This window comes from Taeniopygia guttata, chromosome 7 (assembly GCF_048771995.1).
Source record: "Taeniopygia guttata chromosome 7, bTaeGut7.mat, whole genome shotgun sequence".
Lineage (NCBI taxonomy): Eukaryota > Metazoa > Chordata > Aves > Passeriformes > Estrildidae > Taeniopygia > Taeniopygia guttata.
In genome coordinates this window covers 28,751,389-28,765,091 of record NC_133032.1, presented here as the reverse complement: position 1 = coordinate 28,765,091, position 13,703 = coordinate 28,751,389, and the positions used below count along the sequence as shown (strand labels likewise).

Here is a 13,703-nt window from a genome sequence, read left to right as displayed (position 1 = left end):
TACGATGCAGAGGAGAATTACTTGGAAGCACAAAAGGCAAATATCATGGGTTGAGGTAATTTACTGAAAACAGTGAGATATGAAAATGAACAGCATCAGCAAGACTGAAGACAGAGGGTACAAGAAAAGAATTGCTACTGCTGAGTGTGGCTGTCAATAGACAAGAACCCAAACCAGGAGAGAGCCCAGGAGCAAGTATCTGATTCTGCATTGGGCTGACCACGTTTTCTTCTACATGGAAACTGCTGGACAAGGTTTTCAGAAATTAACTATTCATTTTGAAAGAAAACACACATTCTTTCAGTAAGTATCCATCTATTCTTTTGCTAAGATGCAAACATGTAACAGGTAGACAAATCTGAAGGTATGAAAGTATTTGCAGGTATGTGTATACGACAGACATACACTTATATAACTTACATATAAAATACAATATAACATAATTGTACATATAATTTTGTACATATAACAGACAATGAAACTCTCTCCCTGTACCTACAGGGATTTACCTTAGTGATAGCTACAGTATCAGTATTTTACAGTATCTTCTTTTTTTATTTAAAAAGTATGGTTTCTGTAGTAGCCCTGACCCCCCTTTGGTCATGCTGAGTCCTAAGGAATATGCCTTTCAGTCTGGCGAAATGGATTCTACAAAATCACAAGAATTCCTGAGCATATGGTCCCAGACACCAACCAGTTCTTCACAGCAATAATGTCACTTTCCAGTCTGCAGCTCCCTGCAGATAATCTGTTCAGAGCAGTATTTAAAATATGCATACATGCAAATATACTATCCCACCTGTGTGTTCCTACAAGACTCAGGAATGCACTAAGTAGATGCTTATCTCAAAGAAGAACTTCTGTGCAACCAACATGGGAGGTTCAAAGATGATGGTGTTATGAGAGAAAAATATTAAGAAAGAAAAAGAGAAAAAAAAAAGCCCAAAACTGTAAAACCTCTGCCCTGTAATACAATATATTTTTTTTGTCCTGGGTCCCCTGTCAGATTTTTGTTGCTGTCCTTCACACCAAGGACTTCATAGTAGATGTTTTATATATTAAAAATTCCCCTTTTCTGCCTGCTCCTTCTCCATTCCCACATCTAGGCTTTTTGTCAAGTCTTGGTTTCTCCTGATCCTTAATTATAGCTGTAATTGTCCACTAATGAAGTTTACTCCCATAGATACCCAGAAGCAAACCTTTTATGTCCCCAGATTCTAGGAAGTTTAAGTAGGATTCAACATCAAGGTTGTTTTTGAAGCCTTATAAGTAGGAGCAAAATGTCCATTCTGCAGGACACATTTCCTTGGCAGAACTTCCAGCCAAAACCAAGACACAATGTTTCTAGAAAGAGACAGTAACTGTGAGATGCAGTCACTTCCACCATGCCTACATCTATATACAATTTGAAAGACATTTTTGTTATATTAACGTCTCATAGGAAGCAGGGAAACAAATTGTTCTCCAGAAAGGTCTTCCAAAGAGCAATATAACACACAATATATGTAGTCTGCATATAAACACATTAAGCTATTAAATAATGTGGCAGATAAAAAAATGAAAGCATTCTTAGACAGTTGTGCATTTTGGGAATGGAAAGGGCTAGATGGAGGCAAGGGTGTGCTGGGGCTTTTTAACAAAGCAGAGCAGGGCAGGTCATAACATCACACAGATTTGTGGGAGCAAGCATGGGAACTACTTTTTATTCCATTTCCAGAGGGCAAAATCACTACCACCTCATCCTCTAGTCCTAACTCCCACCCCAAAACCTGGAACAGACTAGATTAACTGATAAAAATGCAACCAGGAGACAGTCAGGATGAATTTTTATTCTGTTCCATGTTTTATTTTTACAGCACCAATTTAACTCATCATTCCCTCTATACTCATTAAAATCTATTCCTGGCTTGAAATCTTTCCTATAATATCTTGTCCTTGGACATCAGCTGAGTAGGAACATCCTCTCTCATCCATATCAATGAAGTAATTGCTTTCACTTCCCTGGAACACTTTGTTCCTATTCCTCTTTTGCTTTAAGAGCTTTTCTACATCATGAAACACATTTCAATAAAAGAAGTAAAAGGAATTAAATTATTTTAAAGAAGCAGAACACTTAGGGTATAAAAATTCATTAATTAGTATAAATTAAATTTTAACTGGGTATTGGAATTGCAAAAAGAAGCTCCCTACCACTGTCTGTTACTTAAATTCTTCAAAATTTACTGTGAAAGTGATTCACCATGTAAGAACTGTGGATTTCAGTTTTCTTCAGGGAATTAATCACCCATAATCAGATCAAATGTGTCACATTTTTGAGAACAAAGATCACAAATGCTCAACAGTGATCACTGGAAGGGATGAACAGCAAACCCAGCATTTCATTAACACAAACAATGTATGTACCAAAGTGAGGGGAAAAAACCCATATGCTGCCATCCAAAAAGCAGAAGGAAAAGTTTAAAAAGTCTTGGAGAAGTATTTCTAAGCTTCTGCACTTTATTAACCTGCAAGCAACCATCAACAATTTATAACTTATTATAAACATTTTCTCCTTCTGCTCTAGTAAACCACATAATCTTCTCTCCTATTCTTTGTACCTATTCTCATTTTCTTTCTTTCCACATGTGCTTAAAAAAGGATTAGGGAGGAAAACTAAAAGAGTTTGTGGATTATAAATCACCTACACTCTTATAGCTCCTAAACTGTTCAGCTATTAGAAGAGCATTTTTCTTTCCTATTTGTAGGTTCTGCTCATTTATCAGCCTCTGATTCTTGTCCCTGCCTCAGGCACATAAGGAAGAATTTCTACAGTTGGTTGAAGACAAAAACGACATTTATAGGCTCACCAGTGTCCCTGCTGCTCATAGATTTCAAAATACCAACAGGCAAATCAATAAGCTCTATCTAAGTGGATGGGGAGAGGACCTGGAAAAAAGTAAAATCCATGGGTTGAGATATTAATAAAAATATCTCAAGTAAATGAAAATGTAATAATAATGATGGCGATCATAATAAAAAAAATAATAATAGACTTAGAACAATAATAAAATATGAGCATTATTCTCATTGTAAATCCAAAACACAGTACTGCACCAGCTATTAAGAAGGAAATTAGCACTATTCCAGCTGAAGCCTGGACAGCAGGCTTGTATTTATCAATAGTATTCACTGTTGGAATTTTTTGGGTAATATTTACTGGGTGAAGACAAACAGGTGAGGATGATAAAAACATACAGTTGATTTAAATACATACCTCTTCTGTGAAACAATCTTAAAAAGTGCTTACAGAGAGTAAATGACAGATTAATTGTATAAAAAGAGAAAATTGTTTCACTTCCTTGCTTATTTTAAGTAATTTATGTTGATGGTTCTAAAGTACCTATAATTGCTCCAGAAAGAGATCCTGTTCTAGGAAAAGCTGCATTTTCCCCTCATCAAATACTCTTGAAAAAGACAGAGGAGAGCTGATGAGATTTGAAGAAAGGAAAACAAGAAGTAAAGACTGAAAGGAAAGAAAAAAGAAGAAACATCACACCCTCCCTTCCCCATAACAGCCTAAAAGAAAGGGTAGGTGTGAGATTGAGGGAAGGAGGCTGAAGCTGGTTATCCCTCACAACAGTCAGCACATAGGGAATGCAAAAAAGGCAACAATATCTCTTTGCTGAGATAGAGAAGCCAATCACTAATACAGATTTTTTTTTAACTACAGAGGAAAAAGGGGAATAGATATTGACAACTAAAAGCTATATCTACATTTCCTTGCAAAGACCTAAATAAGTTTAACCTAAACCAAGTCAAACAAAACTGTCACTATTTGGTTTTGATACCATCTGAGCACATTAAGCCTTGTAATATATCACTAATGGGAGAAAGAAATCCAATTATGTGTGTTGTAACTAAGAACTTTGCAAATTTCCAAATAAAGAACTTGTTCTGGACAGAAATAGTTAATGAAAAATTAGTCTGGGGAGCTGTGCTAGGAAACCACATGAAGAACATGGCAGTCCCCACCAAGGACTACCTCCCAAGGATTTCCTGCTCTAGCTGTGCTCTCCTTGCAGATTTTTATTTCTGTTACTTTACCAATGGCACAGCTTACTCTAACTATTTTCTATAATATAACTTTCTATAACATATTTTTATAATTTAATAACTTAAAAAATACTTTAAACATGTCATTTAGCTAATTACAACCCTATGCAATATTCCCTGGCATTCAGAAGTTTCTTCTCTGTGTAGCTGAATACAGGCATCTTTCCCAGGAGTCTGTACACAGAATATTTAAGAAGTCTCATTCATCATTCCATCAGCCCTAAGGAATGTACAAAGCACATCTGCTCCAACTCTGGAGCAAGGTTTTCCACACCAGCAGGGCAAATAGGACACAATAACCACTCTGCCCAAGCAGTGGCAAGACAAGGTGACCCAAGACCAGCCTCCTGCTCATGATAGGCAGTGCCTGCCATCACTTAAACCTCTCATCCCCAAACCCAAGGTGTGGAATTACCCTGCACAACAAACAGAAAAATATCCAGCTAGATGTCCAAAAGTACGTAGGAATTTCACACGGAAATGGTACACTTCAACCATCTGAAAAGTAACAATCAGGATGCAATGAGGATATCAGTATTTTCACACAATTTTCCAGAACAGGTTTGTCACTGTGGTTTCCATTTAAAATAAAGTAGAGTATCCATTGTGATATTTCCCTTTTTTGTGCACTTGCTTTAAACCAGGAAATATTAGAAAGAAAGCTACAACAAATATATAACCTTGCTTTAATAAAATAACTCAAACAAGTAAGCAAAAAATCCCCCAAATTCACACACTTTTCTTCAAAATTTTTAAGTAACTGTTATAGAGACTGGAAACCCAAATTTGTTTTCTCAGTAAATATGAAAAACCTGTTGAGCATGGTAAAATTCACAACAACAAACACATCAGTAGACAGGTCTACAGTCTCCTTCCCTTCTTGCATTTTCTCCAGGCTGGATTAAACCAAAACCACTCATCTATCAAAACAAAAAGATACTTGAAAGACATTCACTATCTCTTCCCTTCTTCCAAAACACTTCCAGCTTTCTGTGCAGGTACCATTTTACAGGTATACTTTTCCTCTCAGAACACGTGATGCCTCAGCTGTATCTCTGTCTCTTACCAGATCGGAAGCGCTCGTCCCTCGAGTTGGTGGATCGGGATTTCTGCTGTTTTGATACCCCAGCAGTGGCTTGGGAAGAGCCTGGGACTCTGTTCTCTGCTTGCAGGGATGGATCCACACCTGAAACACAGTTTATTTTAGTACAAGATCAGCTTTGCAAATATAATATCTGCTCCCCATGTCTACACTGTTTCACTACCCTCAACACTTACTCATAAGTTCAACTGGTGCAAGACAGTACCTTCAAAAAGGGCTCATCTTCTACCTGCATTTTAACCCAATTTAATCTATACCCATTTAACAGAGCAACACTCAGAAGATTCACATTTCACAAAAATGCTGCAATTCTCTAGTAAGACCTCTGCAGATATTAATGCAGAATTACTGTCAGCTTCAGCTGCAAAGAAGCTCCTGCTGTAATCGAGGTTGTCTGGGTGCTTTATGTACTCCTGAAATAATGACAGACCTTCCCAGCCTCACACAATGTAACAAAAGTAAGAGGAACAGAACCATTCTCTACTTGTTTGCTCTGCACCTTATTAGAACAGGGCACTGGATAATCCCAAGCAGTTGCTTATATTTAGGCTGGCTAATATTCAGGAAGATGAATCTCAATTTTACACTGTAGCACAGAAGGAATAAAAAAATCAAAGGGGTGGACAGTAAGCATTAAATATCCACTATCCTTTCCCCATCCCCAAAATGAGATGACTCCCTGCTGGCTCTTGATCCATCAAGGACTATATAAATTTGGACTAGAAACTTCCATTTGCAAATTATACATCCACACTTCAAAATAAAATATAAAAATTCCAATGCAGCTGGAAGGTTTTTTTTTGCACAATCCTAACATAAATTTAGCTTAGTGCTATGTTTTAAAATGAACTTTCCTCAGCCATGTAAGACCTGCTGCATCAAGGTCACTGTATGTATTCAGCCTTTGTACCACACAGTGTTGAATATTCATTTCACTCCTTCCTTCCCTTAAAGAGCTTTTGCTTTCCCAAGTTTTTGAAAACAACACATTTTGGAAACAAAGTATTTTGAATACCACATTTCCAAAATGCAAATATTTACCAAAAGCAGCTCTCACTGAATAGAAGACATCATTCCAGAGGAATCTGGGTTGGTTCCTTTGCAAGGCAAGATCTTACTTTAACAAGCAGGAAAAGGTTCCTTCCTCTCTCATGGGGTTTCTGTTCACTTTGTTACAAAGTGAGTATCAGGAAAGAAACTGGCAACTACTAACAAATCTAGGAACATGAGATATTTTTATGAAGGCATTTCAGTGAGATACAGTCTCTACATTAGAATTTGGATTAAATATCCTGTTTCTACCCCAATTGATGAAAAATAACTTTCAAATACTCTATTTAAATATAATATCCTCAGGGAAAGTGTTTTATCATCTTCATGACAAGGTAAATTACTATATACCAGCTTTCTTGGGTATCTCTTAAGACCTTTGGATGAATGCACTCTATAATCCTTTTTCCAACCCCTTTGCAGCTAACAGTGAACACCTCTGGATATTGAAGAGGCAACCTTGAGCTAGATATGGGTTCAGGGTGTGGGTGTGGTAAAAATGAGCCTAAATAATAGAAAAACAAAGGAACATTTAATAATTCACGCAGATCTAAGTTTTAAGAAATTAGTCCCACTCCAGAGATAAGCTCCTTTCTTTTACAGTTTGTAATAAAGAACAAACACATTCTCACCTAATTTTTCCTGTTTTCTAAAAGTAAAGCTTTTTAAACAGATGACAAAATATCAAACATCAACTGCATTTCCCAATGGGAAACATGGAGACAGCCCAGCAAAGAAACCAAAGTGTCCTCAGTGGAGCAGAACAGAATGTGTGTTTACCAATCTACAGACCTAACACTCTTTGAAACACTCAAGCAGAATTCTGCTTGTATGAGTAAAACAAATGTAGTCTGCCAAATAAATTGATCCAACAGATCTCGAAAGTGGTAACAACACTGCAAAATTCTATTCCACATTTCACTTGAACACAAGTTTTCCATAACCACGGGTCAACAGTCCAGGGGGATTTGTTGATCTGGAAGCAATAAACAACAGCTTTAGAGTGTGTTAGAAAGATTGAGGCAAGTCATCTCCTTAAGCCTGAGCCAAGCAAATAGCCAAGGCAAAGGGATAACATGGTAACTATGATGGTACAAAAGAGAGCAGGCAGCAGGACTGGGAGCCTCCCTCAACTAAGACTACTTAAGAAATTATCATAAAACATCATATGTACATAATTTTTGTGTTAATTTAGTCAAAAGAGACCTTGGGTGAAAAAGACAGCAAAAGAAAACCAGAATTTTTTTTTGGTGTGCCATTTCTTTTCCTCCAGGAGGACTGTTAGTGGTAAGCAGAAAAAGAGATCCATGTTCTTCCCAATTCCTTACTCTTCCCATTTGTAGTCTTGTAGTAACTACAGAGTCTTGAAATCAGGATTTGTAAGAGCCCCTTTTCCATTCTGTAATTCCCTGTGGGAGGAAAATAACCTGGAAAATAAGCTGATTGGTATAACCCATCACCAGATGACAACCTGCACTGCATGCAGGATGTCCTGAGTCATGTGCAATTCGAGCACTACTGCCTGGCCACACCAATCCTGGGGGCAGGAGGAGCAAGGAAGAAGTGACCACACATAACAACAGGAGTCCATGACCAACTCCAACACCACAACACACTCCTCCTCTCAAGACTCAGATTTTTGTGAATCAGAGTTATTGTGATGAAGTTTGTATCAGTGAATCTTGGAAGCTCCTTTTAAATTATCAGGAGGCAAGAAATCCTCGGAACTGTTAGAAACCACAACTCAGTTTCTTTGGATTAAATCTCCCTTCTTGCTTTCTCAAAATAGGTTTCATATCACAGTGCGAAAACACCAACAATGAATCTGAAAAATGTCATTTTTTGGTAAAAATGGTAAGATAGTGCATCTGACTCTTAGGCTACATAACTAAAATGCTGTTCCACAAGCCTGGTGAGCTTATTCATTTATTCTCCTACTATGCAAATCACTACCTTAGCCTTCAGCAAAAGCAGATGGGTAATTAGGCAAAGTTTCCCCACTCACACCAATACCTTTACAGAAAAGACATATACTAAAGGCACTTTATCCACTATCACTGCATTTTCTCAATCTTTAAATTGCTCAAAGCTAGCAGGAATGAAGTCACCTTGAAAAGGATGTTTGTTCCAACTAACAGAACAATTTGCTTCTACAGGATGAAATTAATATTCCTGTGTTTGTCCATCCTCAAGCATTGGAGAACCAAGACTAATACTGGCATTTCAAGCAATTTTTATTTATACAAGCAAAACCAATTTTACTATAAGAGCAGGGAAGAGCTGACAGGACAAGGAAGATTCTCTGCTGGCCTCAGTGGGGAGGATGTGCAAGATAAAGACATTAGGTGGGTAGAGATCAAATTTTCAAAACATAATGTGTTAGAGAGCTCTGTACAGAGGAGAGAGGAAGAGGGAGGCCAAAGAGGAAACTCCAGACTCCTTGTACATTATCAAATCTTTCTGCAGCTATTGAATTGGGTCTGGAAATAGGAAGAACAAACTACAGCAGCCAGGTTCAAAGTGTGAAAAGAAAGGAAAAGGTATGACAAGGCAGAAATTCCAGAAAGTGGAGGTCTGGCTCTGGGGCAGTTACTGAGTATCCAGACCTCTCAAGTTCAATGTTACCATTCTTTATTGTCATAGCCCACCTAAGAACATATTACCTGCTATACACACATTTTTTATCTTCAAGATCCAGTTTTGGAAGTGTTCACACCTTCCAGATTAGAGGGACTGAACAAGGGTTTGTCCAATATAATTTATTTCCCAGAATAAGGTATTAGAAATTCAAGAGATTAGAAACAATAATGATAACAAAAGGCATCGTACACATGCACTATGTCTGACAACCTTCCATGATTCTGTAACATTTTCCTCTACTCAAGGAAGTAAATTCCAGCTCATAAGCTTCCACCTGAAGCTCATGAAACCATTTTAAGGGCACGAGCACTTTACATTCGAGGAAGCATGAAACAGCAGCAAAGAATACAAAAGCCTAGAAGACACTTGTTATAAATTCAGTGAAACCAAATACAAGCCACGATTTGGATCCAATTCAGAGACTCCAAACACTGACTAAACCATCTCAGTGAAAATACCCACAAGTAAGAGACATACATACTTAGACATTATGACAGACTGGTAAGCAGAACACTCGGAGGGCAATAGCTAGAACTTTAATTTCTCAAAATAATAGTCCATTTTAAGCAGCAGCTCAGGAGGTGCTTCACAAGCAGCCCAGCACTCCTAATGTAAAAGGATGGGCACTGAATTGAAAAGGCACAAGAATAGAAATCTCTTGATATTTTGAGAAACTGAGCAATGAAGCTATAAACTGCTTTTCCAACTAGCCTATGTCAACACATTACATTTTCACATACCTCATTTAAACCAAGTACACCAAGATCCATCCAAATTAGCCAATTAAAATTTGGAGATACTTTGATCACAGGCATTATACCCATAGTATAAAGTGGGAGTTTTAACTCCATAGCACCAAGAAAGGTATTTATATATTTTTCTCTTAAATTATAAGAAATTATAAAGCTTTCATAGACTCCAAGACACCAGAGTAAGCTGCACATTCCCTAAAAAAGGAACTGCAGGTACAAAGTGCTATAGGGGTATGTAAAACTCATCCCACTCTGACTGAATGAGAGGCTGATTTGTGAGTACTTATACCCACAAAGATGTAAAAACAAAAATCACAGTTACACAGAATCACACAGAGCAACCCAGGTTGGAGGGACCTTGAAGATCACCTGGTGCAGTCAGGAACAGAACATGTATGTATTCTGGTAGCAGCAGAAAAATTATTTAGAGACATAAACCCATGAAAATGTAAGAAAAATAGAAGTATGGGACATGCCAGCCTCAACCAAAACTAGAGGAGATTTCATAATAATATTCCCTTAAAATAAAATTTTGAAAATGGCTAACATTTCAATTTTGCTGGAGCAGAAGTGCTAAGGAAGAAAAGAGAAGAAAATAATAAAAGAAAATAATATTAGAGTGGAATCACTCTGACACCAGAGGAGAAATGAAGTCACTGACCAAGGTGTTATTCTAGCAATATCTAAATCCAGTGAAATAATTTCCAGGGACTGCTCTGTAAAGCAGCACCAGGACACTAACTGCAATTGCAACCTCATTTGCACAGCCAAAGAGGCAACTGTAAAAACATCAGTAAGAAATCAGGATAATCAGGAAACAACCATCACAAGGCAGGAGTTTTACTTGAGGTGTTAGAAAAGAGGTTTAAGACCACCACCTGCCCATCAGGACAGAATTCTCACTGTAATTGCTGCTAATTTCATTGTGTTAGTTCTGAATGCTTTTACACCCCAGCTCTACTCATATTCAAAGTCACCCTCTGCCATGTATCTGATGTTATCCATCACACAGAAGCTTCACCATGCAGCATGCCAGATTGCCTACAGATATAATTAATTATTTCCTCAGAGTTTTATCTGGAATTTGCATGCAGAGGTTGACTGAGGAAGCCAATTACTGACTGTTAAATTTTACTTCATTAAAATAATTAATCACTGTTTAATGCTTGCTATTACTCAACACTTGTTTTTGATTTTGCACAGTGCACTTTGTTGGATCAGTGAAAAATAACTCATTCTAGTTATTATTTCCATATAATTACAGAGTTCTATGGTTCCTAAGCAAAATCTTTAAATTTCCACTGACTCTTCATCACTGCAGATTTAGAATTTTAGAATACAAAACAATCTACAGGAATGAGACTCTTGAATCACAGGGTGTTCTGATTAATTTTCCTGTTAATTGAAAATGTGCTTTGCAGCCACTTGTGTCTTTTTCTGTTCACCAAGCCCTCTGTGGGTTGTTTAACACTGTCTGGGTAATGATTTGGCTCCCCACAGATTCAGCCATACAGTGCAGCAGAAGATAGCCCAACCCGTTTTACATGATATTGAGAGAACAGGAGTTTGCACAGGATTACTTTGTAGGTGGCAGTTGATGAGGTGTAACAGGGAAAAGTAAAACTTCCAGAACCCAAACCTATGGGCATGCAAGTACACTTTTAAGACATAAAGCTGCAGAAAGACATGAGTTAGTGGTCCTGGGGACATCAAATCATAGAGCAAGAACTCAACAAATGTAAAATGCTGACATTCATCAGTCTGCAAAAACTTGATGGATACTGAACCTCATGAATCCTATCAGGAATCCTGCAATTAAATAGTTAACAATGAAAAATTTCTGCAGGCTCAAAGCCTTTGGGACTCCCACACACTATTCTGAGCCATGCTGAAGCTGTGTCAGTTAAGGAAATTTCAAGTTAGAACTGGGTTAATGGAGCATATGTCAGGAAACTGAACCAGGCAGTTAGCTTCATGTTTTAAGCAAATTTTATCTTTTTACCAGAGCATCATTCTTTGTGCTCAGAGGCAAACAGTCTGTTCATTTTTTTTAGCATATTAAAGCTTAATTCCTGTCAGCTTAATGCTAATCTAAGCAGAAGTGGTAAAAAAAGATCAGGTACTCTGGTACTTCTTAGAAAATGTGGTATCAAACAAGTAGGACAAACCACAGGATTCGCTGACTCATTAAACTACTGCTTAAGGCGATTAGGGAAAATATAGCTGAACAAGGAGAAAAATCTTTAAGCAGCTGAAAATCTAAACCTACTTTAAGGAGTATGGCAGACAAAGTACTGGAGTCGTCTAAGCTATGCTTGAGAGCTGAATACTTGAGTATTTGTGCAAACAGCCTTGTGAGAGCTGAGAAGGAAACAATACGAAGTAAAACCCCCACTGTCAACAGAAAGGAGTGAAGGCAGAATAAATCAAAGATGATGCGAAACTAAACATGAGACAGAAATTCAAAGACATGACTTTCTAGGAGACAAAGTGCACTGATAGAATATTTCTAGTAATTGTGAATCCTCAGTCAAAAGCCATACTTCACCTGGTCTCAGAATCTTTAACTAAGCTGAGTTAGAGGACAGGGTATTTTGAACAGAAAACTGAGACAGTTCTTTCCAGAAAAATGGTGTAAGGAGGAGAAGCTGTGGCAGGTGCAGCTAGAGCTTGCTGCTGACTGTTGGAAGTCCTAAAACTCCAAACTGCTTCTTTGCAAGGAGCAAGCAATTTTAAAGAGATGAGTTTGGTTCTGCTTGGCCTACAGAGATTACAAATTTGCTAAGGGAAAACCTACATCTATTCTTATATAATTCCCCAAATCCAAATAAAAACCAAAACCATAAAAAAGAAACATTTGCAAAGAACCCCTGTGATGAAGCATCAGATTACATGCTGACTGTTCAACACTGTCTCATTTACAGTGTCTTATTATTGCTTCCACTCACCTTAGTTTTCTTCTCATTTTCCCCTATCTTAAAATCTGTCAAACTATGGAAAACTGGAGGATTATAGAACACCAAATCTCAGTAGCAGCATAACAACCCTAAACCCCAAGTGTTTTCAGTATCCTAGCATAAAAATAAATTTTAAAAAGCTGGGCACTTAAGATTTTGGCTGTGGATGATGAAGTCTGATAATAGACAGCTTCAGAAGTAACAGTTTATATATTAAAAAGTCAGCACTTTGAAGAAACAGAGGGGATGAGGCAGTGTGTGGAAATGGAGTGAGGCACAGGGCAAATGCAAAAAACAGCACAATAAAGCATGAGAGTGAGGACCACTGAGTATTTTCATCTAATGAAAGCAGCCAATTTGATTTTAGCAATAACTTTATTCAGTCCTAAAGTTATTTTAAAGTCTCAGACGCAGCTGTCAAACTGAAGTTTGCTGACAAAAAATGTTACCATTTAACATTTCATATAAAACTAAAAAAATATATATTTCAGGCTTTTCCCTTGCTCTGCACTTCTCTGTGACAGCCATTTCCCACTGCTGGTTAGATGTCATATCAAATATTATTAAAATTTATCCAGTCTATTTAGTGAAAACTTTTCCATTTTGTATTTTCACAGATTTGGCACAAAGGTCTAACTTCCATGCAGTTTCTCACCTTGAATTAGTGGTATGTACCGTGCTAACAGCTTTGCCCTCTTTTTTTCATATCCTTTCTGAGTGATGTCTCCTAAAGAAAAGAAGAAATAAATACATATTATTTAGAAAGTCTACATTTAAATCTTTGCATCAAGCATATTCTGTCAGCAACATATCGGTGAAAGAATTTAACAAAGCAAACTATGCAGGGAAAAAAAACAACAAAAAGGCATTAATATTTTATATATATATATATATATATAGATAGATAGATATATAGATTCAGCCTACCTCTGGCCAAGTAGAACCCCTTTTACTCACTCAGATTTTACACAAAAGAGTTCTTACTCTGTATTTTTAAATTATTCTTAAGTACTTTCCTTAAACCATAAGGGCTCTGTTTAATTTTTTGCTTAATATTCTTCATTTACTCAAATATCTGCCTCACCCCTATATCAGAGAACACTATCAGAC

At 37.2% G+C, this 13,703-nt stretch overlaps 1 protein-coding gene across 11 annotated transcripts in view; it reads right to left on the bottom strand.

Annotated features, from left to right (window-relative positions):
- Positions 1–13,703, bottom strand: part of DIP2A (disco interacting protein 2 homolog A) — a 75,714-nt gene that overhangs the window by 40,510 nt on the left and 21,501 nt on the right. For all 11 annotated transcript variants that reach the window (XR_012056826.1, XR_012056827.1, XM_030277926.4 and 8 more), the window contains exons 2-3: positions 13,249–13,320; positions 5,159–5,278 (exon numbers count right to left, since the gene is read on the bottom strand). Coding sequence is in view for 7 of the 11 variants with exons in the window: in XM_030277926.4 (XP_030133786.1) it covers positions 5,159–5,278; positions 13,249–13,320 (192 nt within the window). In the remaining 4 variants the exon portion in view is untranslated. The remainder of the gene's footprint in view (positions 1–5,158; positions 5,279–13,248; positions 13,321–13,703) is intronic.